Source organism: Perognathus longimembris, chromosome 7 (assembly GCF_023159225.1).
Source record: "Perognathus longimembris pacificus isolate PPM17 chromosome 7, ASM2315922v1, whole genome shotgun sequence".
NCBI lineage: Eukaryota > Metazoa > Chordata > Mammalia > Rodentia > Heteromyidae > Perognathus > Perognathus longimembris.
Window position 1 is genome coordinate 47,645,184 of NC_063167.1, and position 27,561 is coordinate 47,672,744.

The following is a 27,561-nucleotide window of genomic DNA, read 5'->3' on the forward strand; positions in this document are numbered from 1 at the left end:
AAAGAAAATAGGTTTTTTCAATCTGAATTTATAAGTTTATTTCTCTTATCTGCATGAAATCTCTCTTATTCTAAAATAAAAAATAACTCATGTTCTATCTTTAGACTTGAAAAGAAGCTCCTAAACCTTTTTACTATAATATTAATGGTGATTATGATAGAGTCCCAAGTTCAATAAAATGGCACTAGGAGGAGCTTATTTAGTCAGATCTGTGTCTCTCCCTTCTTCACATTGCAGTGGTCTCAGAAAGGCATCTTTAAACCAGGGATCTGCTTGCCCATTGAAGGTTGAATGGGGAGACTTGCTTCATAGAAAAGGAATGGGAAGAATGAGGATGATTGATTTGCTAGAGAACTGGCAAGTGTAATAATTCTCCTAATTTTAGAGACCTTAAATCTAGAACACAGTACTTTTTTTTCATAATTTGTTTTCTACTTTTTATTTTAGTCCTGGTATTGAGGTTTGAACTCAGGACTCAGATGTTGTTTTTATTTCCCTTTTTAAAATTGTTATAAAGGTGATGTACAGAGGGGTTACAGTTACATAAGTCAGGTAAGGAGTACATTTCTTTCTTACTTTCTTTCTTTTTGATGATGCTACCCCTTCCTTTGCTCCTTGAGGTTTTTTTGCTCCAGCTAATGCCTCTACCTCTCGAGACACAGCTCACTACAGGCCTTTCTGGATAGTTAATTGTAAATAAGAATTTCATGCACTTTCATGCCCCAGAATGACTTTGAACCATGATCCTCAGATAGCTAGAATTATAGGCAGGAACTACCAGTGCCAGGGTATTTTCTACATTTTAAACAAGAAGCTTTCTCTGAGGGTTTCATTTTTATAGACAAATACTTAAAGATGGGTATTTATCTTTAATGACTAACTCTACATAATTCCCTGGCATATCCCTTTCTCTTTTTGCCATTTGTACTCTTGTATGGAAAATCTACATAAATAAATAATGCCATTAAAAAATCTCTGTTAGGGGCTGGGAATATGGCCTAGTGGCAAGAGTGCTTGACTCCTATACATGAAGCCCTGGGTTCAATTCCCCAGCACCACATATATAGAAAACGGCCAGACGTGGCGCTGTGGCTCAAGTGGCAGAGTGCTAGCCTTGAGCAAAAAGAAGCCAGGGACAGTGCTCAGGCCCTGAGTCCAAGGTCCAGGAATGGCAAAAAAAAAAAAAGTCTCTGTTAGACACTGGGGTGCACCTCAGTGGTAGAGTGCTCCAATGACAAAGCTCTGGGCTCAATCCCCGGTACTGGACAAACAATCTAGAAGGGAAAGAAGAAGAAAGGACTAGTCCCAAAATCTTATTAGTTGGTGAATTTAGATGAGTGCTACTTTTCTATATTTTTAGATTTTCCTTGAAAAGTATGTTTTAATGAGTCTTTGGAACTTGAAAAAAATGTAGTTTTGTTTTATCTAAATATGGAAATCAAATGGATGCATACAGTGCCCTGGTGAATCTGTTCTTGGAAGCTATTTTTACCTAACAAACATGATGCCAAGCATCTTAAATGTGATGCTATAATGTGCCTTTCAGCATAAAATACATAACAGGGTTGAGAGATAGAATATTTTATGATATTCATTGTCTTTCTAACCTGTAGCACACCAGGGAATGATTATAAGGCACAAGTGCCTACTAAAGTATATGAATACCTGAACATGAGCAAATAAATGATTTCTGTCTCTATGTCTTTGGCCAAGTGGTTGCACAGTGCTTAACTGAACAGAAGAGGAACAAACTGTAGCCTCTTAGTGTTATCCAATGATCTGATTCTATGTTGGTGCTAATATTATATTTGTAAGCATCTGCTTTTTAAAAAAAGTTGGTCTCTACTATATGCATTTGCATTGCTGTTATATATGTTTTTAATATATATCTTAATCTGAGATGCTATTTGGTTGAGGTGAGCCTGATTTTTCTCATTGCAAAATTAGAAATATTAGCAGTTGCCTACACTAAATGTCCATGAGTTGAAGCCCCATAAAAAAGTCCACTTTCATACACTGTTTGGTTGCTAAATATCTCAAAGAATTTTTCAGCTTGTCACACAGAGAAAGATTATCTAATATGCACTTTTATTTTCTTAAAGAATTGTTCACTCTACTCAGAGCTTTCCACAAAACATTGTAAAGTGGTGGACTTTCAAGTAAAAACCATGACATATAGAAAGCTCAAATGGAACAGAGTTTAATTGCACACACATAGCTGGAATTCTTGGTTTTGTTCCTCTGTTTCATATCTTGCCTGATATGTTCAGAACTTTTTGAACAGCCCGTGAAAGGTGACAGGGATATTAATTTCCACTTCAGCCCTGGCAACTTCACTCAAGTCTTTGGCATTCAAAATCAGGAGATATGCAGGTTTGTGTGCTGCCCCAGGACTCACCACCACACTTAGCACTACACCTGCAATCATAAGTGAGTAAGACAGTTTTGAATCAAAAGGATTTCAGGTCTGTAACTTACATGTCACTGAGATAGTAAAGGAGGTGTTACATTAACAAATATAGAAAACTTCATGACTTGATTTCTTGTTTTGACTTTACTACCACTTTCCTCCATGGCCACCTAAAGGAGTCTATCTATCTATCTATCTATCTATCTATCTATCTATCTATCTATCTATCTATCTATCTATCTATTGTCTGTTATGGTGCTTGAACTCAGGGCCTGGATGCTATCCCTGAGCTCTTTTGTTCAAGGCTAGTACTCTGTCACTTTGAGCTCCAGTGCCACTTCTGGTTTTCTGGTGATTAATTGGAGATAAGAGTCTCAGAGATTTTCTTGCCCTGGCTGGCTTTGAACCACAATCATCAGATCTCAGCCTTCTTTAGCCACCAGTGCCTGGCTTAAAGGAGCCTTTAAACCCTTCTTTCCTAGACCATAATCTCTAGAAGGGAGTAAGTATGTCTATGTACTCAGTGTTTTACTCAATATCCTAGCACAAGGACTAGGTCATCATAATGTTCATTAAACAGTATATGGATGGGTCTGTAGTCTTACCTATAATATCGAGTTTAATATTTGTTCTCTACCTATTCCAAAAAAATTGTAAGGATTAAATGAAAAAAACTGAAGTAAGAGGTGTATTATAGCTAACTTCTAAAATCTATCTGAAAGTTGTAAAAAAAACAAACACAAAAAGAATTGTTGACTGAATGGGCTGTGGATGGAAAATCCTTTAATGTGAACTGGTTCCAAACTCCCAGAGAGTGTCATTATCTCCTTGTCCCAGCTATGTAAAGGTTAATTAAGATTGATACTTTGAGAAGTGCAGGTGTGGCTCAAATGTTAGAAGGCCAAAAGTGAGCCAATAAAGTCAAGGGTGAAGGCAAGGCCCTGACTATGAGCCTTAGTACCAGCAAACCCAAGCACATGTACACACACACACACACACACACACACACACATACATACACACCACAAACAGGTGCACACACAGATTGATACTCTATTCTTGAATTGTTCTGTTTTAGGTACTGTCTCTGAATCCCTATTTAGCACAGCACATTAACAGAAGAAAGCAAAACTAGAGCCACAGTGCTATAAGCACATTCTTAGCTGCTAGAATTCTCCATATCCTTCTCACAAAACTACACTTTTACAAAAGTACTTTTGGTCAGGAAGAACCAACACTTTGGAATTCTGATGTTAGTTTCTTTCTCCTCTCCTTCATCTTGAGCTCCATCACAACACCAGAATGTGATTAGCAATTTTTTCTTAATAGTAATCAACAAGCTCTGATAACCTTCTTCTAAGAAGTTTAAATTCTATAGTGTTAGCCCACTCATTGTATCAAGAATAATTTTTGAATGTTAGGAGATAATCAACCCAACTTCTTTTCTAATGAATTAAAACACAGAACATCAGTGAAAAGTATTCTGACACATCCATTGCTTTCATTACCATCATCTTCCTCCAGGGCATCTGGGTGAGAAACAAAGATGGGTTCTGAAGGGTATGAATTTGGCTCTTGCCATTCCCATGTTTCTTTAGTTTTGACATTCAGCTTACAGAGCTGTTTGTAAGAAAAAGAAATCAATTGACCAAACACTTGATATGCTTTGCTTGACTAGAATGGAACTTAAAGCTCCATTCTAATGTTAGCAAGATGGATTAATTACCCTGTCTGGAACGAAGTGATTCAAGCCAAGTCCATATGCATAGGTATAAGGTTTCCCTCCATACTTCTGGTAATTGATTTGTGGAAACTCAAACGCTACAAAAAAGCATACACATTTAAGAAAACCCTAAAGCTAACCCTTTAGTTAGTCTTTTGGTGTAGAAAATTAGCTCTCTTCCAAGTGACACTTTACTCTAGACCTGCTTACCTTGACGAGGCCCTGAAAAGAGGACCTCAGGTTCCAGCCAGATGGTCTCATCACTGCATAGAATTGCTGTGGCAGTTGTATTGGGGAGAGTCACTAAATTCTTGCCTGTGTCAGCCTAAGGAAAAAAGATCATAGAAACTTCAAGGAGCAGGGTGGACCCCTCAAGTAATAATAAACACAGACTCCTAAGTTTTTCTTAGGTCAGCACATAGGTAGATGCAGTAGGGAGACCCAATTAAGGGAGCTATGATTCACCAGGATGAGATGTCTACCTCTGTGGCCTTGGGCTAACAATCATTGGGAGGTCACATGACCTTGTAGGGCATCAATTTGTTCACTTACAAAGTGATAAATGTCCTCTAAGGAAATTTAGGATCCTAGTAAAGGATTACTTGGAAAAAATGATTTAAAAAATAGTCTTCAGAAGAACAAGGTATCAGTTGCTTGAGGGCTAAAAAAGTGTTGATGGGCTAGTTAGCTTGTATTTTGGTTTTCTTTGAAAATGCTCATTGAGTTTGTTAGAAAGAAGCAAAAATATAGAAAAATGATGGGACAAATACTTTTAAAGACATTTATCTCAGAGACAACTGTTGAGAGTATTTTATTTTAAAAAGAAAACCACCACCAACAGCAGTGGGTGCCATGAGAAAAGTACAATAGAGGAAGGAGGAACAGAGATGTGAAGGATAGTGAATTGGAACTGTAGTAGGTGTTCAGGTACACTGGAGAAAAAGGTAGAAGATAAGGAAATCAGCAATGCATTCAAGCAGAGAAGACAAAGATGCCAAGCCTAAGGAAAGAGGATGCTGAGGGTGTTTGGGAAACACTGAAGACACTGAGTGAAAGGAGAAGGAGGACTGTATAGAGAGTTCAGGCTAGATTGTGAAGAGCTTTAGAGATCATTATGAAAACATGGACTTGCTCTGTGAATGACTGATGGGAAGCTGTTGGAGGGTTTGAGAAGAGGAGCCATATGCCAATTTATTTTTAAGAGAATTACTCTGTATGCTCTGTTGTGTAGACCCTTGCATATAGGGTAGATGCCAAGAGTGAAGCCAGAGAAGCCAGTTTGTCATACAGCAGTCAGTGTAGTCCAAAGAAAATGATTCTGGCTAGTCTAGTAGCATCAGAGACAATGAGACTTGAAAGACAGAGTTATGAGGTTTCCCTACAGATAGGATTTCAAAGGAGAGCTATCAAGCATGGCACCATAGTGTTTGGCAGGAACAATGTTTTTCACAACAAAGATTGGTATTACTGAAGGTGAGGTGACTTATTTTTTTGTTATTAGTGGTGAGGAAGAAAGTCAGGCATTATCTTACTAAGCTTAAGGTATCTGTTGGACATCAAATGTAGCTTGGGAATTGGCAGGAGCTTGTAAGGCTCTTCTGTTCAAGAAGTGGAAGATGTAAAAGTGGTCTATTTTAATGGAAAGGAGTGAGTACACAAATGCACAAGTGAAGGAAACCAAGGACTGGGCTTGAATCCTTCCAACGTGAGAAGTGTTAGGTGGGTAACTATTTGGGGTAAAAGGAGATGAGAAGGATTTTGTAAGGGTGTATGTGAGTGATCCATTTAAAAGGGCAGGAAGGGAGAAGCTGGCAGAGATGGGGAGAATCGGGGGTGTGATGTCCCTGAGTGGATAGGGAGGATGAGATAGTTGAAGTCTGGATAGGAAGATGGGTAATTGGGTATGTGGGTGCAGATGCTGGTAGGTGGGTAGATGTGGTAGCAGAAGTCCATGGCTCTTTTCAGATTTCCTTCATTTGTTTCAGAGTAAAAGGATGCATAGTCATTATCTACATATGAGGGTGGAGGTGGGAGGTATAAGCATCTGAGAAGAGGAGTATGTGGAATATTTAACCAGAAAAGTGAGAATGTAAGTGAAATTAGGAAATATAACAGTAACACTTGTGGCCGTCTATTTAAAATTGGACCAGCTAACGTGATTATGTGTTTATAGAACGTAAGTTCTAACTTGGAAGTACAAACATGGAGTGGGGTAGATGGATGGGACTGAAATTATGGAAGAAGCATAATCAGAGGTAACAGCAAAGTGAAGAGCATGACTCTGCGGGTGGAGTGAAAGCCAAGATAGAAAAAGACAAGAACCATGGGAAATGTGAAACACTGAAGAGGTAATGGTGTCAGAAGAATCGCTAATGAGGCATTCAAGGTGATCACAAGGAACCAAAGGGCAGGAGAACTAAAGTGTGGCTGACTCAGGGTCCAGAGGAAGTGATGGTCAGTAGGTGGTAACAATACTGAAGGCTACATATACATATACGTATGCATGCTACTTGGCTATACAATTAAAGCGATGTTAAAGATGGAGGTTTTAAGGGTAAAGGGAGGAAAAATGGTCTGGAAGGATCAGAGAGGAGCAAAGATACCAATTCACTCTCTGAGGTCAATGGTGCAAGGGCTATACTCTTATGTGGAGGAGGAACTGCTCTGAGAAGAACATCCTATGTCCTTGAGAAGAAGCCAGGATTTGATTCATGAAGGTGGACAGTACATTCTAAAATGAAAATATAGGGTATTTTTTTATTTCCAGCTGTAGACTATGAATTAAAAGTAATGGAAGGCTTTCAGGATAAAGAAGGAATGGAAAAGCAATGAAATTAGTATTTGTGAAATGGGGCCCAAGGCACTTAGTGGTCATGTAGGAAAAGAGATGTTTGGATGTTTGTCTCCTTGCTTACAATCAAGTACAAATGTGTATGTCAAACCTGTTGTTTATGTGGTTTTGAGTTGAGTTGTTTTCCTGCTTTGTCTTTTCTCTTACTAAATTTGAGATATAAAATCTGTAACATTTTTATTTTCCTCAACATACTAGAACCTCCTTTTTATAATCCTTTAAAAATATAATGTTATTGTTATTATCAAGGTGTTGTACAGAGGGGTTACAGTCTCATAAGTACATTTCTCTATGGACGGTGTCACCCACTCCTATTTTGCTTTTGACTTCCTTTTGAATTTTTAAATAGATGTATTTATCTTGATACAGCAATCTTACTGCTGAACATCTGTCCTACTGATAGATACATTTGCACATGTGAAATAACGTATATACAAAATTATTTCTAGTTATATCATTCATAGTGGCCAAAGATTAGAAATAACTTAACTACCTAGAAGTTGATTAAATGTGTACATTTACAAGAAGAATAGTGTACACTGAGAGAAGCAGTAAATACTGTAAATACACTACACACTGGAAAAGTACTCAGAATACTCTGTTAAATGAAAAAAAGTAGGGTTGGAGGCATGGCTCAGTTGGTAGAGTGCTAGACAGTGGGTTAAAGCATTAGATACCTAGTTTAAGTCCCAGATTTGGATCTAAAAAAGGAGGAAAACAAATGACTGCCAGGTGCTGGTAGCTCAGTAAACCTAGCTGTGCAGGAGGCTAAGATCTGAGGATCGTGGTTTAAAGCCAGTTTGGGCTGGAAAATACATGAGACTATGATCTCCAATTACGTGCCAAAAAAAGTCAGAAGTGGAGCTGTGGCTCAAGTGGTAGAGCACTAGCCTTGAGCACCAAAACTCAGGAACTGTGCCTAGGCCCTGAGTTCAAGTCCCAAGACCAGCACCAAGAAAAAAAAAGTAAGGTAAAAAACCTTCTATAGCAATGGAATTTTATACCTCTATCAGAAAGAGTGACATTACCCCATTTGTAAGGAAATGGATGGACTTGGAAAAACTTATACTAAGTGAAGTGAGCCAGACCCAAAGAAACGTGGACGCTATGGTCTCCCTTATAGGGAATAATTAGCACAGGTTTAGGCTAGTCACAGCAGAGGATCACAAGAGCCCAATAGCTATACCCTTATGAACACATAAGATGATGCTGAGTAAAATGATCTCCATGTTATGGAAACGATTGTTATATCACTGTTGTAACTATTTTCAACATGTTATGTGTAACTGTAGTTTCTATTATTGATGATCCTCTTGTATCCCCTTCCTGTGGTTGTACCTACACTATGTCTGTATCTTATCTGAGTATATTGGAAACCGTGTATACTGGTAAACAGTGGTATATAGGGTAAAAAAACACAAACTACTAAAAAAGCAAAAAAAAAAAAAAAACAACCAAAAAAACCTTATGTAGATATATAGAACATGGAGGATGAATATAGGAAATTAATTTTTACAGGAGATAATGGAAAATAATAATTGTATAACTTTATATATAGTGTTTATATTTTCTTACACTTGCATATAAACCAAAGCAAAGAAAGACACTAACAAGTTATACATAGGAAGTGAAACAAATGGGTTGGAAGAGATGGAAAGAGGAATAGAGTATGACTTCCCAGTATATACCTTTTTATGTATCATTTATACCATGTGAATACACTGTCTTTCAAAAATAATTGTGTTTAAAGGCACCACCATTATCTTAATAAGTTCCAAGCTAATTTATTCTGTGAACTCTTCTCAACTCTTCTCAGTCTTCAGCACTTTAAGGGTTTGTTTTTTGTTCTGCATCCTTTTCAACTTATCTATAGCTATAAGCAATGTTGAACCTCTCCTGCCCTAACCTGGGTGGCATTTCCTTAGATATTTCTTAGAGATGAATAGGGCTCTTTGGTTTCTTCTGGCTTCTCTATTTCTACTACTTTCTATTCATGAGTGTTTGCTGAGCTACTGTGCTTCCATATGTTTGTTTCTCTCTTACTGTTCCCTAGCTATCAAATTTCTCATTTCAAAACTAAGCAAACTTTTATATATTCGATCATTCTTTCAATAGCAATAACTATCAGCTTTTCTTCTGTCCAAAAATTGGTACTGTATCCCAAATGCCTTCCTTTCTAAGAAAGTGCAGTCAATGGAAACAATATGTCACAAAAAGTCTACTTTCCCCCTAATTTGGAGATGTATTTCCTTAATGATCTCTCTCTCTCTCTCTCTCTCTCTCTCTCTCTCTCTCTCTCTCTCTCTCTCTCTCTCTCTCTCTCTCTCTCTCTCTCTCTCGTGCCAATTTTGGGGATTGTACTCAGGGCCTGTATGATGCCCCTGAGCTCTTTTTGCTCAAGGCTAGCTGGCATTCTACCACGTAAGCCACAGAAAGATTTCTAACTTTTTGTTTGTCTGTTTGTTTCTGTAGTTAATTGGAAATAAGTGTCTCACAGACTTTCTTGCCTGGGCTAGTTTTGAACCAAAATCTTCAGATCTTAGCCTCCTGAGTAACTAGGATTACAGGTGTGAGCTACCTTTATTCAAGGACTTTTTATCTTTTATCTCAATTACAATATAATAGAATTTTTAGCCTCTAGTCTCATCACCATCCAATCTTTCCTCCATGATATTGCCAGAGTGATCTTCCTAAAACTAAAACACAGGCCTAATCATGGCATACATATACCAAATATGCTCGAAATACTTTAGTAGGTCCAATCACCCATTAACTTATTAAGCTTTTTACAATACCATTCTGGTTCTTTTTGTTGGTCCTTCTTGCTAAACACTCACATCTCCTGTGCTCCTAATGTAACCAATGACAATGATATGTTTTCATGTCTTTTTCTGACTCCAGGGCTTTGTAGGTACTCCTTTGCCCACTCATAGGGTTCAGCTTATTTGCTGCCTCCCACATTCTCCATCTTCACAGAACTTACTCAGTGGTTAGGAGCAGTAGCAACTGGTTCTAAATATAATATTAAATATTTTTCACTATGTCTGATCTATGCTTTGATTTAAAGTTTCATATTCCATGTAGCTGTCTCTATCCCTTCTGAACATAGTAAGAAAAGAAAGCATAAATGTATGTGCTTATATGTGTAAATTATATTTTTTTCTTTGCTTCAACTGGTATTTTTGTCTCCCAAAAGAGTCTAGCTATTAGTTTGATTGTTCCAAAAAATGAATCATAGATTAGGGTAAAGAAAAAGTAAAAATAAGAAAAAAAAACTCTGCCTAAACATATACTGTGAATTTCAAGCAGAGAATGCTTAGGAAGAAGCAGATAATTTGGAGAAAGAAGTTCTCCAAAGTTCTCTCACCTACTTTAAGATCAGATCTACCAAAGAGGACTATGATAACTCTCCACTGTTCTTACTGAAATTCCATTTCGCAGGGGAAATGCAACTCACATCATATAGGAAGGGTCTATGATTCAAAAGGCACATCTAGAGCCCCAAGGAACTTTTATTTCATGACACTGTCTGCTTTTCAGTATCATTTCTTTCTCCTAAAAGTAATTTCCAGGCTGGGAATGTGGCTTAGTGGTGGAGTGCTTGCGATAGCATGCATGAAGGCCTGGGTTTGCTTCCTCAGTACCACACAAACAGAAAAAAAGCCAGAAGCGGTGCTGTGGCTCAGGTGGTAGAGCATTAGCTTTGAGCAGAGAGAAGCTCAGGGAAAGAACACAGATGCTGAGTTTAAGCCCCAGGACCAGCAAAAAAAAAAAAAAAAAAAAAAAAGTGCAATTTCCCTTTCTCTATAAGTATCTTATGAAGTTCCAGTGTAGATTTTTTTTTTTTTTTTTTTTTGGCCAGTCCTAGGGCTTGGACTCAGGGCCTGAGCACTGTCCCTGGCTTCTTTTTGCTCAAGGCTAACACTCTAACACTTGAGCCACAGTGCCACTTCTGGCCATTTTCTGTATATGTGGTGCTGGGGAATTGAACCCAGGGCTTCATGTATATGAGGCAAGCACTCTTGCCACTAGGCCATATCTCCAGCCCCCCAGTGTAGTTAACAATTGTTATTATATTTATATAATTCTTCTCTTACTAACATGTCTATGGTTAGTTTTAGTTGCCAAGCTATCAAAGGGAAGTTTCAAACTTTCTACAACTATCTAATGATAGTAAAGTTTTTTTTTTTTTTTTTCTACTGGTCCTGGGGCTCTGAACTTTTGGGTTCGTGGCTACCACTTGAGCCACATTTCCACTTCTGGCTTTTTTGGTCATTTATTAGAGAAAAAAGTCTCATGGACTTTCCTCTCTAGGTTGGCTTTGAACTGCAGTCTTCAAATCTCAGCCTCCTGAGTATCTAGGATTACAGGTGTGAGCCACCAGTGCCCAACTATTAGTGCTTTGTGACCTGTTAGTGATATTTTCAAATATTTCAGAAGTCTAAAACTCAATTCCCTAAAAGGGTACTTTCTGATGCTTGCTTTCTCCAGAACTTAAAAATATTTCAAGTATTATTGACAAAAAGATTCTGAAAATCTGTGGGCTTGTACTATCTTGGGGAAATTATGCTTTTACATGGGTTTGTAACTCAAAGTGCCATAGATTCAGGAACCTGGCTGTCATCCTGCTATGCCGCAGTGGTCTTTTCTTCTGTCCCATCATTCTTCTTTCACTTGGTAAAGTGAGGGAAATTTAATTAGTTTATTTTTTAAAGCTCTTTCCAAGCTCTCACATTTGAAGACTTTATGCATAAACATAAAGCAAGAGATAAACTCCTGAGAGAGATGGAACAGTTTGGTTGTATTTGACATCTGGAGGTTACCTTGTCAATGTTCAAAGGAAGGACATATCTCCTCACTTCAGGTTGAGGAGCCTTTCTGGCATTTCTTTTCACCTCTTCCCAGTTCTCACGTAAATTGGCTAAATATAAGTAATTATAAACAAATTCAAATCTGTAAAAAAAGAAACCAGTCATGGACATAATTTCATTTTTCCCCTCAGAAGTCTCTCTATGTAGCCCTAGTTGGCCTCAAACAAGCAATCTTCCTGCCATACTCTCCTAAGTACTGGTGTTAACTACCATACCTGGGCAATTACAAAACAATGTTAGAGAGAAAACTCATGACTATTAAGAGAATCTGTACCTGCTGGTTCTTTAAAATCCAGACTTCTATTGACACGGGTCTGTTTGAACTCTGGTGGATATGTTTTAAAAAGAGGATCCTTTCAGTAACTTGAGTAGTTTGTAAAAACCATGCTTCTTTCTCCCAGTGCAGAATGAATAGGGTTCAAGGCCCTCTAGACATCTTGTCAAGAGTATGTTTGCTCACTTCACTTAGTATAATTTTTTTCCAGGTCCTTCCATTTCCTTACGAATGGGGCAAGTGAGCCAGACCCAAAGGAACATGGACTCTATGGTCTCCCTCATAGGGAATAATTAGCACCGGTTTAGGCTAGTCACAGCAGAGGATCACAATAGCTATACCCTTATGAACACACAAGATGATGCTAAGTGAAATGAACTCCATGTTATGGAAACGATTGTTATATCACTGTTGTAACTAATTTAAACGTGTTATGTGTAACCGTAGCTTCTATTACTGATGATCTTCTTGTATCCCCTTCCTGTGGTTGTACCTGCACTATCTCTGTATCTTATCTGAGTACATTGGAAACCCTGTATACTGGTATTAGAACTGGGAAACTGAAAGGAAATATCAAAGTCAAGAGACACAGGGTAAAAAAGACAAATGACTACAAAGCAATATTTGCAAAACTGTTTGGTGTAAATGAACTGAATAACTCATGGGGGGGAGGGAAAGGGGAGGGGGGGAGGGGGGAATGAGGGAGGAGGTAACAAACAGTACAAGAAATGTATCCAATGCCTAACGTATGAAACTGTAACCTCTCTGTACATCAGTTTGGCAATAAAAAATATTATGTTTGCTTCCCAGGTCACAGAACCTTTTCAGTTCTTCTTCATGAGTCCAGTTGGTTTTCCTTCATTAACCATGGCTTTGATTTTCAATTTGTGTTTCCTACTGCTTTTTTGAATTATGGGGTTTTTTTTTTTTTGGCTGTTGCATACCATTGGGTTTCTTTAAAAGATGTAATTCAGATTAAACATTAATTTTGCATCCGTTTAAAAGCCTCCTCTTTTCTAGAAGCAACTGGAAATGAAACGCATAATGTCTCTTCTTACCCTTTCCAGCAGCAGAGATCCACAATGAGAAAGCCATCATCTTCGTAAGTGTTAATATGGTGGAACAGGTTGAAAGAAGAAGTCCTGTATTTATTGTTGAGGTACTTCCTTTGTCTTTTATCAGCAATGTGAATCCAAACCTTAAAAATTAAGGAGAATACTTTTTGATGCATTTCAAAAGGGAAAAGTACACATTATTAAACTTACCTTACACAACATCACAAACTTAACAAGTACATTTAAACTCACCCCCATGGTTTCATTGGATTCAAAACAGTCCATGTAGTTGGCTCCCCAAAGACTCCAGGATGACAAGAACTTGAACAGGTTAATTTTGACAGGTGTCTCCACAAAAACAATATAGTTGGGAGTCAGACCAAAGCTGTTTTCAGAAACATAAAGGGTTTGTGAATGGAAAGGCTGATTCTCAAGCTACAAAGAAACATGTACACAAGGTTATGCTTAGTTTGACGAGTCAAGAGTGCGTCCAGGAAATTACTTAGGTTTACATTTAGTTTTCAGCAAGAAAGCATCACGATTAGGATTGGTATCAAAGGGAAGCAAAGCAGATCTTTAAACTTGAGTTTTCCTGACGATTCATAGCAGACCTTCAAGTTACCTATGGACGTAAGATGGCTTGAATCGGTCACTGCAGGGGAACTGTACAACAACTTCTGACTTGCTTATTGGATCTTCTTTGTCTGAAATAAATGAGTTTTGAAAGGCTTTGGAAGAGCATCTCATTTTTTTAAAATACAAAGCATTTTAGTACATTTAATAGTTAACATTTATTTAACAATTTTATTTATTTATTTATTTATTTATTTATTTATCTATTTATTTATTTATTTATTTATCTATTTATCTATTTATTTATTTATTTTTCCAGTCCTGGGGTTTGGACTTTGGGCCTGAGCATTGTCCCTGGCTTCTTTTTGCTCAAGGCTAGCACTCTACCACTTGAGCCACAGTGCCACTTCTGGCCTTTTCTATATATATGTGGTGCTGAGGAATCGAACCCAGGGTTTCATGTATGTGAGGCAAGCACTCTACCACTGGGCCATATTCCCAGCCCCAATAATTTTAATTTTGTAAATAAAAAGCACCAGGCAGATACTATTTTTTTTTTTTTTTTTGGCCAGTCCTGGGCCTTGGACTCAGGGCCTGAGCACTGTCCCTGGCTTCTTTCTGCTCAAGGCTAGCACTCTGCCACTTGAGCCACAGTGCCACTTCTGGCTGTTTTCTGTATATGTGGTGCTAGGGAATTGAACCCAGGGCTTCATGTATACAAGGCAAGCACTCTTGCCACTAGGCTATATCCCCAGCCCCCAGATACTAATTTTTTTCAGAGTTTATTTTCATTTTCCCAGTCATTGACATAACTTAGTGAAATTTTATGTGACACTGCAAAGAAAATCCAAGTGGAAGCAAGTTTTGAAAAGTTCATTCAAACAAGAATGTGGCAAAGTATTCTGGGGTCCCTCTTTCAACAAACAAAAGTAGATTTTAAGTCTGAGAAGCCAGGCAAAGGTTTAGTAGGATGAAAATGTCCTTTACAGAATTTCAAGATGTCTATAAAATGTGGGATAGATAAATTTGTATCAACATTTCTATACCTAATTCTTTTTTGTTTTTGCCAGTCCTGGGGCTTGAACTCAGGGCCTGAGCACTGTTCCTGGCTTTTTTTTCCCTCAAGGCTATTTTTGCTCAAGGCTAGATAAGCCACAGCTTCACTTTTGGCTTTTGCTATATGTGTGATGCTGAGGAATTGAACCCAGCGTTTCATATATGCGAGGCAGGCACTCTACCAGTAGGACATATTCCCAGCCCAATATATATAATTCTTATGAAAGTAAAATTTTTCATAAAGTCAATGGCCCTCCACCCTTAGCAAGCATCAGAAAATGACATACATGGCTTCTTAAAATATAAGTTGTGGCCCCACTGCCAGAATTTCTTATTCAGTCTGCTTAGGGAGGGTCTTAAGATTTTTATTTCTAATAGGTTCCCAGATGATGATACTGCTTGAGAAGCTATGCTTCAAGAACTATACTTCATAATACTAAACAAAAATCCACATAGAATCAAATCATTCTGTCATCAAGACGGTCATCAATGAATGTGTTAATGAGCAGAAGATGAATGGAGAAATATGAGTATTCTCCTTTCTGTTCTAATTCTTTCCTTGAATTGCTTGTACGTTTGTCAGTTAAACACAAAATAGTGCATTTTACATATGTATATATCTCTATTACAAATACAGATATGCTTATTTAATTACGTATGGGATATGAATAAGTGTTCAATACACATTTGCTGAGCTGAGTGTAATAGTATACACCTTAATTCCAACACTCAGTAGGTCAAGTCAGGACTTCCAGGGTGACTTGAACTACCTAGCAAGATTTGTCTCAAAGACATTGAATTCATCTGGGTGCTGGTGGCTCATAATGCATTCCTAGCTACGTAGAAGGCTTAAATTTTAGTATCATGGTTCAAAGCAAGCCCAGGCAGGAAAGTCTGTGAGACTCTTATCTTCAATTAACCACCAGAAAAACTGGAAGTGGTGCTGTGGTTCAAAGTGGTAGAGCACTAGCCCTAAGAGATAGATTGCTAGCCTTGAGCAAAAGAGCTGAGGGACAGTACCCAGGCCACAAGTTCAAAACCCATGACAAAACAAAACAAAACAAAACCCAGAAAACAAAAAACAAAAAAAATGCAAAACCTAACTAAGTAATTAAGTCATTTTCTGGATTTAGATCTAAATTGGATATGGTCAACTTCACATATACACAGTATTTTAAACCATTGTAGAATAGAACTTGATTATTCATTTTCTGTATCTTCAAGCCTTTATTGCTTGCTCTGTGATGCACTTGAACATTAGTCTCCTAGTAGGAAACAATTGTTACAATCCTATATGTGCTGTATGTAACTTTTTCCACAATAAAAATACTTGTTTCTTGAAGAGGAAAGGCTGGTAAACTTACCTGCTTTCAGTGGAGGGATCTTTATTATATTATAGGCAATTGAAAAATTTTTCCCAAAGCAATTACCAATGTTGTAAACAGTTCCATCACTTTCAATGTGTGGGTGAGCGGTGGCTCCATTGACAGAGACATATTTACACAGATCAACCTATAGGAGAGTAATAATTATCCATGGTAAGAGAAAGATGATTGAACTCAGGTTTGATCTCACTTTATGTCTTTTTAAAAAATCTTTGTCTTTCTTTTGATCTCTCTTCATCTTTCAGGTTCACCTGAAGTCAGAACTATAATGAAGTGGATCGTTAGTCCTTCAATTCAGGATTTTCCTCTGACCTCCATATTGATTATCTGGACCTTTGAAATCTAGATTTCTCTATCACTGTGCTCTGCACTTGATATAAACCATAAATACTGCTACACTGAATCCTGGGACTTCATTGTTTGGTATTCAATAAAGTTTGATTTACAAAAACAAACTAACAAAAACAACAACAACAAAGTAAAGCTAGTAGTGTCTCCCGCCCCCCCCCCCTTCTAATCCTGGGGCTTGAACTCAAGACCTGAGCACTGTCTCTAAGCTTTATTTATTTATTTTGCTGAAGGCTATTGTGCTACCATTTGAGGCACAATTCCACTATGGCTTTTGGATGACTAGTTTGAGACAAGAGTCTTGTGGACTTTCCTGTACTGGCTGGCATGAAACTTGATAACTGATCTCAGCCTCTTGAGTAGCTAAGAATATAGACATGAGCTACCAGTGTCTGGATTAATTATTACTCTTTTTATAGATATTCAAATTCCCATTTTATAAATAAAGGATATTACAATCAACCTCTATATAGCCATGACCTAAACAAGATTTACTGAAAAAATTTACCTTTCTACCTATTTGTTTTTATTTAAAATGTTGAAGCATTGTAAACAAATTCAAGATTCCCTCTTACTTATCCCTGTGTTCTTTAATGGATGTCTCTGGGGAGAAAAGAAAAAAACAGTTTCTTCCTTGACTACAATGCCAGTTAACTCAATGTCATGCACAGAATGTTCACTGAAAATGAAAGAAACTTTAGGATTTGTGAAAACCTTAATCAGGTGAGAAACATATTTCTTCCTAATAAATACAAATTTTTTTGAAGAAAGGATTCAGCACTTTAGTTTCTTTCTTTTGTTTTTTTTTTTGGTTATAAAGATCTACTCTTTATTTTGGTATTAAAAAATAAACTGCCTGACTTGTAAAGTGTCATGTTCATACTGTTTTAGAACAAGAACAGAATAAGAATGTCTGCTACCAACCCCCAAGTGTATCCCATACACATTAGGGCATTGCTATTCTGTATCTTTACTTATTTATTTTTCATTGCCATTGGGAGTCAGAAAGCATAGAAGTTAGAGTAACTATCTCCCTCTGATTTTCCATAATTTTCTTTTAAAACTGGGCTGGGAATGTGCCCTAGTGGTAAAATGCTTGCCCAGCATGCACGAACCTTCTGGGTTTGATTCCTCAGCACCACATACACAGAAAAAGCCAGAAGTGGCACTGTGGCTCAAGTGTTAAAAGTGCTAGCCTTGAGCAAAAAGAAGCCAGGGATAGTGCTTAGGCCCTGAGTCCCAAGCCCCAGGACTGGCAAAAACAAAACAAAACAACAAAAAAAAACCTGTTTTACTATTATTATGAAGGTGATGTACAGAGGGGTTACCATTACATAAGTAAGGTAAAGAGTATACATTTCTTTTTGGACAATGTCGGCCCTTTCCTGGTTCTCTTTATTTTTTCCCTCCCATTCCCACTGATTTTCTATAATTTTTCAAATCATCACTAGGAAATACATTGGTTTGGAAGTCACATAATTGTGCTAGGGTCTGATAGGAGTATAAAACCAGCCATCTGAATGCAGCTAAAGTAGAAAAAAAAATCTGTTCTTTTTCTTCTTTGTTGTTTCTGAAGGTAAGTTTTACGTTACACCCATTATGGACCATAGACTAGTTATTAACAAGTAGGTACTTTTTGGTTATAGCTGCAAAAGTCATTGAATTCTTGAGGTCTGACATCTCTTGGAAAGCAAATTAGGAGACTGATATGATCTAGATTTGCTTAGACAAATAACATTTCCACTAAGAGTTCAGTTGATATGTTGCTAGTATTGAAAAAGGCATGCCTGTGCTTATCAGCAAGTTCAGTCAGCTCACTGGACCCCCCCCCCCCCCCAAACAAAACAAAACAAAACAAATCTTCAAGCTCCACATGGGAACAGTGTTTTCACTTTAGAGTCATGGCCTCGGTTCCATCAGTTATGGTATCTTCTTTCAATCTGACTATCAGTCCTTTCCAGTTGTAGCAGCCGCTGCTTGGTCAAACTTTGCCACAAAGTCTGGTTCACTAACTTCCAGCTGCTGGACAAATTTATTGCGTTCCTGCTCTGCCCAACCCCGAAACCACTGATCCCAAAGCCGTAGCTGGTACTCAAAGATACAAGGTGGTCGATTTGCCCCAGACACACTAAGCTGCTCCAGACTATCCAGCAGGGACTGCAGCTTTCCCGGCACTTCTTTAGCTACCATGCCATGGAGAAAACGTTCCCGCTGAGGACCAGACCAAGTGGCAAACCAGTGAAGAACACACTTCATCTCCTGGGAGGTGGCATACGACATTGGAGGAGGGGAGGAGCTGGTAATACTGTCGGGTACTGAGGGCAATGGAGAAGGCAAGGCTTGGGGCAGGGAAGAGGAAGGCGACTCCAGTGGCATCCTCCGTCTGTCCCCTGACCTCTCCGAGCACCCCGGGGTCGCCACAGAGGTCCTCGGCTCTCCGCCGGCCGCCGAGCCGCGCCGCGCTTCCGGAGCGCGCCCGCCCGCCCCCCAGCACTTTAATTTCTTGAGAGCTTGTTTGGAGGTTCTATCATGGGAGCGCAGCTACTCGCATACCCTTGACTGAAGACCGGTCCTCCTCTATCGGGGATGGTCGTCCTCTTCGACCAAGCGCGCAGCTTCGGGAGGGACGCACATGGAGCGGTGAGGGAGGAAGGGGACACCTGCCTATCCAGCCAGATCAGCCGAATCAACCCTGGCGATCAATGGGGTGACAGATGTCGCAGCCAGATCGCCCTCACATCCAGCACTTTAATTTCTTTTAACAAATTCAGAACCACAAATCTCAGCCTTTCAGTTTTTAGAAGGAGACATTGAGGTATCAGAGCAGTGAACCATCTTGTTCAACGATACAGAGGCCTGTCTTGGTAAATCAGTACTAGAATTTCTACCTAGACACAACTCAGTAAAGTTTTATTGAATGAATAATTAATGGAGTGTTTGATTAGGAGAATATTTTTAGACCACTTATCACTGAGCTCTTCACTGAGTTTATAACTGATCATCTAGTACATGCCAGGCATAGAGCCACCACACAAAGAAACAAAAGAGATCTTTCAGGAATTCCAGTCTATACCTATGCCTTTCCACTCGGTAGCCACATAGCAATTTAAATGTAAATTAATTGTAAATTAGACAAAACTTCAAATTCAGTTCCTAAGTCACATTTGCCCAACAGCTCTTGGAAAATGCAGCAATGGAACATTTCCATATTGACAGAAGTTCTATTAGGCTGCACTCTGTTAGATCAGTAAGCTCCATGAGTACAAAATGGTACCTGTAGAGACCCCAGTCAAGAGCATTGAGTGTGAAACAGAACCTGTAAAGGCCATCTAAGCCAGGATGGAAGATTAGACAAGTTTCTCAGGGAGAATACCTCTAACTGATGCTTGAAATATGAGGAAAAGCTAGCCAGGTAGAATAGAATGACTCTCCTCTAGCAAACAGGACTCCCCACGTGAGAGCATAGAATTGGGAAGTGGTTCATCTCATCTGAGAATCACCAGTTATGCAGCAAGAGGGCTGGGAAGGTTCATGAACTAGGGAAGTGAGAATGAACCACTTTCTCCCACCTCCATTTGAACTTTTTCTTAGAAACTATGGGGTTCTAGATGTAGATGGTCCTTTTGTATTTGCATTTTACAAAATGCCTGCGGAATCAAGGAAATTGTACTTTGGAGAATCAGGCTGGAGGCAAAGGCATTGGTTAGAGGGAGACTCAGTAACAGTAAAACATTTTTAATTAAAGCTCTTATATGAATTCGTGATACAGTGCTATTCACATTGTGACAAAGTCTATTCTACAGACAAACTACAGCTGCTACATTTACAGTGTAGGCACTATGCAATTGAAATACAGATTCAAATAGAGTCAGAATATCTTAGAAACTCAGCTTCCACACACACTTGAACATAGTCAAATGCACATCGGAAAGAACAGTATATATTAAACTTAGTAAATAGTCTGTTGAGAATTATAAATAGTCTCAATAATGATCAGGGCTTTCAATTTCTACTACCACTTCATTATACCACTGGTCTGTTTTTTACTATTAAAAATGTAAAATATTGTACACTTTTGAGGGTATCCTGTGGTGTTTCAATAACATGTACGTTATATAATGTTTAAGTTATGTGAAATACATCTGGTTTCTCTAACATTTAAGTTTTTTTATGGCAAAACATTAAAAATCGTTTCTTCTAGCCCTTTAGAATATACATTACATTAGCGTTTTCTATAGTCTCGAATTCCATTATCGGCCTCTTGGCTATCCTTGTCTCTTTTTCCTCCCAGTTAAACATAACTCTGCTTATGCAATTTCTTTAAGCAAAAGACTTTCAGTAGACTCTTATTAGCTAATCTATTTATTGCAAAGGTCTACCCCACTATTCAAGTATTTAGTTTCACCCCACACTGTGTTCCACTATCATTTTTGACATCACATCCCCCAGAAGGCAAACCCCTAGTTTGGCATGATATTGCTCCTTACTTTTAGGTCTGGAAGTATCAGAGGCATTTGGGACATTCCTGGAACTTAGTAGATGAGGGGAGTGACAATAAACCTTTGCAATGTGTGAGACAATCCTAGAATAGTGAGTTACCTTAGGCCTAATGCTGCCAGGGTCTCCACTGAGAAATGCTACAAGTCAAACCAAAGGAGATCAGCCTATGACCATTTTCCCACTTCGTATCTTTGCTCAGTTTTACCTCCTTCATCTTGAATGTTCTTTCATCAAACTCACTAAAGTTTTACTTTAAAATAAGTTTCTGGCTCAGATGCAAGCCTTTTACATCTTCCTTGATCTGCCTCCACCTGTGAGAAATAATCTATTTGTGCTTTGTTATATTTCCCTTTCCTTAAAGGACTTGTCATATGTTGTATTATGGCTATGTTCCATTATCATTCTTCAGTCTATGTGTTGACCTTCCTAAAGACATTTGCAGTGCTTTGCAAGTTGTGTGTTAATAAATATTTATTAAAATTGTGAGTCTATTTTAAGGAATGCTACATTGAGATCTCCCAAGTTCTTTGAGTCATTTCCAGATACAGCTAATATTTATGCCTGTGCTATTTCTTTTAAGGTGTAGCTTTATGTTATTAGAAGTCCCTGCAAGAAGATGCAAATTGGCGCAACATATTTGTCTAAAACATAATAGCAAGGTTTTCAATCTTAACAGCTATAATATTTTGAACACCCACTAGTGTACCAGATACATATTAGTGTATAAAACCCCGGCAAATCAGACCTTATTTTCTTATATTTATTGATACACCTTTTGCATCTGGCAAAATTCTGTTACACGGAGCGTACTCTATAATAAGTATTTGTGTTATGCATGAATATATGATTATGTTAGGGATTTTATATGGCTTTCTTCTAAATCCATATAAGTATTTAAAATGTCCTGAGTGAAGAGATAAATTTCATCTTATGTTGTATCACTAGTAGAAAACAAGGCTTTGAAACTTGACCTCTTTCTTCAAACTGTATAGTTGATTAAATTCTAAATTCCAAAATTTAAATTCCTAAGCAATGCCACCTAAGCACTGTATCATACCTGCTTAATTGTCTCCAAGGTTTCCGGATTAATCTTTGTAATGAAGTTGGTTTCTGTGCAGGCATAGTAATCTTCTCCCACTGGGTAGATATTTACAAGGGCATTGTCTGTCACTTCCACTCCTCTGAAGTAAGAAAAAAACCTGCAGAAGCAAATGAGTTTTTCAGTTCAGTAATTTTCAACCATAAGAGGGTAGGAGTTGATGTAAAGTATCGTGAATAACATGCAGCTTGGTTTCAGTAACCTGGAAAATATATTCTTGCAGGGATCTGGGAAAGCACAGGTGCCAAATTCAGTGATGACAATCCTTTTCTCAGTCATTGCCCGGACGTAGGCATCAGTGCGGATGAACCTGAAAAGCATTGAGACATAGGAAAGGTTCACACACAAGGGCCCTCACTGCAGTCAGGTAGAGCTTATGATGGTTGTTCAATGAGCTTTTTATCAAACTAGGGTCAGAAAGCCATAATATAAGGAATAAAGACACTGTCGGTCCCTTCTTTTAAAGTGGCCATGGGGAGCTTAAATCTACTCTTCTAATCCTTACAGGGACAGAAAAGGAAATTGACATTCAGGAAACTTGATTGGCATATGAAGCTGAATTGGGTTCATAGAACTCAGACTTGGTTAGAATCAGACAAAGGTAAATTTTCCTTATGGGAAAAGTTTTCCATGGGTGTTCTAGTATTTCTGACTCCCTTATATCCTGGAACCTAACAATCTACATATAGGGGAAAACTAGACTCTGGTGTGCTAAATTATATTCATTTAAATATCCCTGTTTCCCTCTTGTGCTTTGACTCAATTTTAGAATTTATTTTGTGACATTTTGAAAATGGGTATTCTTGAATTCTATCTCTGTGTAAGGCAGATCTGCTGACCTACATCCTACACTAACTGGCATATGTTGCCTCAGATTTGTCATGTGAGGAGCAAATTAATACCTGATTTTCAGTTTTTTGAAGATGAATGAGATCTTTAGAATGTATGAAAGAGATCTTTTCTGAACTCCAAAATTTTCTTTCATAGATAAAGTTTTGGTTGATATGACCAGTTTTATTCTGTCACAGTCCAAGGTATCCTGAATGTTTTAGATCTTCCTTTTGATGTCTACCCAAAATTCCTGGAATCTATAGTTATCAACAAAGCCATTAAGCCATGTCAGAATATTGAAACTAGAGACATAGGCATTATGTTGGCATGAGGGCTTCTTAGAGTGATGGCTTGGACCTTCAAACTCTTTAGGAATAACTTCTTGTTTTTTGAGGATTCCTCTTTTTGATATCTCCATGACATACATGGTCCTTCCCTCCTTTATGCATCCCCTTTCTTCCAGTTCTTTCCAATTATAAAAAATAATAGGAATCAAGATAGTCAGTGGCTGAATAACAAAAACTTGTGTTATTATAGAGTACATTCTATGTGCTAGACACTATACTGCTAATAGTCTAGGTAACAAATCTGTCAAGTGGACTTTATTAATTCTCCCTTTTACAGAAGACAAGATCAGAAAGTAAAGGTCAATATTTTGTTAAGGGTCTCTAATGGAAGCAAATTGTGATGGATACAGGATTGGAAACCAGGCACATGACCCTGTAACTCTAGATCTAGCTTCCTCATTGCTTTATGATAGGATTCCTGGGCATCTCCCAAACAAACTGACCCAGGAAGCTTCTGTGAAGGAAGTTGGTACAGAGGTCTCTGATTCAGGAGCAGGGATACATGGTAGAAGGAGCTGAGGTAGGCCTCGCTCTGGGGAGAGGAGAGGACTGAATACACCCTTACCTTCTATGGTATGTGACATGTCCTTCCTTAAAGTCAAACTTGTGCAGGAGGGCTTGGCCATCAAACAGGTGGTAAAATGGTTCAGATCCAACTTCAAAGAGTCCTGGCCCACATCGAAGGAGGCTGCCAGTGAGCCAGAGAGGTATCCTGCCTGTGATGAAGTGAGACATAGAATACTGCTTCTTATCTATGTCCCTGGTCTGGACTCATCCCATGTAAATTGGAATGGTGATCCTAGCAACCCCATTGGGTAGCCTCTTCTGTCTAAGGCTGGCACTGACTTCAATTCCCTGCAACCATGCTGGAAAGTACTGAAACAGTGTCTGCTAGTGTGAATCTCCTCTCACTAGGAAAGCAGATGGTGAGAAATATGGCAGCACCACAGAGTTTGGATAATGGTTTGAAGAAATGAGGGAAAAGCACCTTGAGGTGAAGAGAATTCTCACCTTAACAGATTTCTCTAAACACAAATCCATTTGCCTTTTTGCCACCTTACTTTTTAAAGGAATTCCAACAAATGTTAATATGTTTTAATGGACTGAAGAGTAGAGGGGTGAACAATGAGAAGAGCAAGACATGTTAAAAGGTGCATTTATAGGGCTGGGGATATGGCCTAGTGGCAAGAGTGCTTACCTCCTATACATGAGGCCCTGGGTTCAATTCCCCAGCACCACATATACAGAAAATGGCCAGAAGGGGCGCTGTGGCTCAAGTGGCAGAGTGCTAGCCTTGAGAAAAAAAAAAAAAAAAAAAAAAAAGAAGCCAGGGACAGTGCTCAGGCCCTGAGCCCAGGTCCCAGGACTGGCCAAAAAAAAAAAAAGGTGCATTTGTCGAAGAGACCATTTTAATGAAACAACAGGAATACCTACTGGCTTTTGAAAATCTAGAACTCCATTTCTCTTAGGGTACAAATCGAAGTACCCAATGAAAATCAGCCTACTATAGCAGAAAGTGCATAGGGTGGGTGTCAGGACCTGGATTCTAGTCAGGACATGCCATGATACCTCTTGGGTCCTTAAGTTTCCTCATATGTAAAATAAATAGTACTCAAGACCATCCTTAAGGATGGCAAGCATTTGAAGGGGTTTAAGCAATCCTTACTACATTTTAATTTTTAAATGTAATTTTATTGTTATTAAGGTGTTGTACACAGGGGTGATTATTTCATAAGTCAGGTAATGAGTACAATTCTTTTTGGATGATGCCACCCCTTCCTTCCATATTTTTCAGTTTCCTCCTCCTATCCCTGCCTACAAGTTGCATAGTTCATTTTTTATATAGTGTATATTGAATACCATAACTGCATTTGTTCATTCTTTCTCCTTCCATTCTTACTGGATTAAAAATAACATGGATTATTTCCTATAGATCAATTTGAGTAGTCTTTCTGATATGAGGATGAAGAAGGTGTACTCCCAGGCTTGAAGAAATTGCAGTTAAGTACCATTTGTGTACATTAGAGAAGTGAAATGAAGATCAATGAAAGAAAGTAATGGTATAAAAAAGTGTAATTCCAAATTCCTCTCCCTGTAGCCTATAGAGGTGCAATTGATATGAAGACATAGAAGAAAGACCTTCCCAGAAAAGAAGATGGTGTCATGATGAGAGAAACTTACCTGTGACATGAGCTGTGAGTGGAGTGGACAGTTCCTCCACAGTTTCAAACAGCTTCTTATAACCAGCTGCAGGGTGCTCGACTCTGAAATGGTGAGGTGATGGGGAGGAAGCACATCTTGGTACTCTGGAACTCCAAGGAGGTAGCAGCAGCCCTGTGCCTCAATGCTAATGCACTACTGCCAATCTGACCTCAGCCAGGGAGCATGAGAATGGGGGGTGGAAGGAGTGGGAGGGGCCAGTACTCTACTGTAAAGTTCTCAGAGAAGAAAACTGGGCTCACTTTAAGGCTCTTTTTTATGTCATGTGACATGATGCCTCTTTTAAAATCAGTTGTCATGTCAGACTTAATCCTAGCCTCTGTACTTTTTCACCTTTCTGAAGACAAATCAACTAACTCTAATGTTGGCCCTTTATTCATGGACTTTGATGCTTCTCAGGCCTTTCCCAAGAAGTGCCATGTCCCATGGACACTCTCAGCTGACTGTACTGCTGAGTTGCTTGCCTCATACAAAGTCATTTGTCTTGTGCCTGCAGGTTGGGAGACAATAGCATTTCATATCAAGTAATTCATCCTTACTCACGTTACACTATTTTTTCCCTTGGTCTCATTTTTCTACCAAAGCCCAAGACCTTTTAAAAATGAATTTAAAAATATATAAATCAAGCTGGTCATTTGTGGCTCACATCTGTGATCCTAGCTACTCCGAAAGCTGAGATCTGAGGATTGCAGTTTGAAGCCAGCCCAGGCAGAAAAGCCCCCATGAGGCTCTTATCTCCAATAAACTACTCATAAAAGTGGGAAGTGGCTCTGTTGCTCAAGTGGTAGTACAAAGAGGCTCAAGAACAGCACCCAGGCCCTGAGTTCAAGCCTGAGGACCAAAAATGACATAAAACAAAACAGATTAAGAGAATGAGGGTCTATATATTTACATATTTCCTACATCTCTTTGCCTACATTTTGTGTCTCTGGAGTGGGATTCTGCTACTTATCATAATTATTTGTGTGTTTGTCTATACCAGTATTGGGGCTCGAACTCAGGGTCACAAATTTTGCTTGGCTTTTTTTTTTTTTTTTTTTTTGTTCATGGCTGATGCTCTACCACTTGAGCCAGGTCAACAACCTGGCCTTTTTGTTGCTTTTTGGAGATAGAATATTGCAGATTTTTTCTGTCATGGCTGGCTTTGAGTAGTGATCCTCAAATCTCAGCTTCCCAAGTAGCTAGGATTAGAAGTGTGAGACACTGGCACCCGACATTCATAATTATTTTTCATAAATAATTTTTACCACAAAAATAACTTTGCATGGTACTGACTCATTTAAATATCACAACACAGTAGGATAAGAGTACTGCTGTAGCAATTGTATAGATAGAAAAAAGTTTAAAAATTTAGCAACCTGGATTTAAAGATAAGTAACTTTCACAAAGTCACACTGCTAGGAAATGACTAGGCAAGAAGTGAAACCAAAGTCTGTCAGATATTTCTTTTTTGGGAGGGTTGGTCATAAAGCTTGAACTCAGGGCCTTGGCACTGCCCCTGAGATTTGTGCTCAAGGCTAGGACTCTATCACTTTGAGCTACAGCTCCAATTCCAGTTTCTTCTGGTTAAATGGAGTCAAGACTCTCACAGACTTTCCTGTCTGGGCTGGTTTTGAACTGTGATATTCACATCTCACCCTCCTGAGTAGCTAGGATTATAGGCATGAGCCATCAGTGATTGGCTTTTTCAGATATTTCTTTGCACATAACTTTTTTCAAGTTCCAGTGTAGGTTACATGCATCTCACCATCACTTAGCTCGGAATTCTATACCTTTACTTTAATATGGGGAGAAATTCCCCTATTGAGACGGAACAGTCTTCCTTAACCAGATCATCAACCAATATGATTCTTTCAGGAGTTCTTGAAATAGCTCACTTATCATCTAGGGCCATCACTAAGGCATATTTAAAACAAAACAAAACAAAACAAAACAATACTCTCCCAGAGAAACTTACTGTATAGACATTTTCTTCCAGTGCTGAACCAAGAGTTCTTGTACCAACTGCAGAATGAGGA

The 27,561-nt window shown here is 38.5% G+C and overlaps 2 protein-coding genes across 2 annotated transcripts; both read right to left on the reverse strand.

Annotated features, from left to right (window-relative positions):
* Positions 1 to 2,075: 2,075 nt before the first annotated feature.
* On the reverse strand, positions 2,076 to 27,561 carry Rpe65 (retinoid isomerohydrolase RPE65). Its single transcript, XM_048349938.1, has 14 exons — positions 27,501 to 27,561; positions 25,505 to 25,587; positions 23,889 to 24,039; positions 22,348 to 22,455; positions 22,104 to 22,245; positions 16,178 to 16,325; positions 13,807 to 13,888; positions 13,437 to 13,569; positions 13,188 to 13,327; positions 11,808 to 11,937; positions 4,344 to 4,458; positions 4,137 to 4,231; positions 3,919 to 4,030; positions 2,076 to 2,418 (listed from the first exon to the last, which is right to left on the reverse strand). The coding sequence occupies exons 1-14, from the start codon at positions 27,509 to 27,511 to the stop codon at positions 2,267 to 2,269; spliced, it is 1,602 nt and encodes a 533-aa protein (XP_048205895.1). The 5' UTR covers positions 27,512 to 27,561; the 3' UTR covers positions 2,076 to 2,266.
* LOC125354327 (uncharacterized protein C14orf119 homolog) lies at positions 18,494 to 19,009 on the reverse strand. The gene has a single exon (XM_048349939.1). It carries the CDS (start codon positions 18,920 to 18,922, stop codon positions 18,494 to 18,496), a length of 429 nt encoding a protein of 142 aa, XP_048205896.1. The 5' UTR covers positions 18,923 to 19,009.

Bases quoted from the DNA above. Each gene is read 5' to 3' on its own strand.
- LOC125354327 (XM_048349939.1), bottom strand. From the start codon at position 18,922: ATGCCACTGGAGTCGCCTTCCTCTTCCCTGCCCCAAGCCTTGCCTTCT.
- Rpe65 (XM_048349938.1), bottom strand. The intron at 22,456-23,888 runs GTAAGGGTGTAT...AATGCTTTTCAG, and splicing joins CATGTCACATACCATAGAAG to GTTCATCCGCACTGATGCCT. The intron at 4,031-4,136 runs GTAATTAATCCA...TCTTACAAACAG, and splicing joins ATCACTTCGTTCCAGACAGG to CTCTGTAAGCTGAATGTCAA.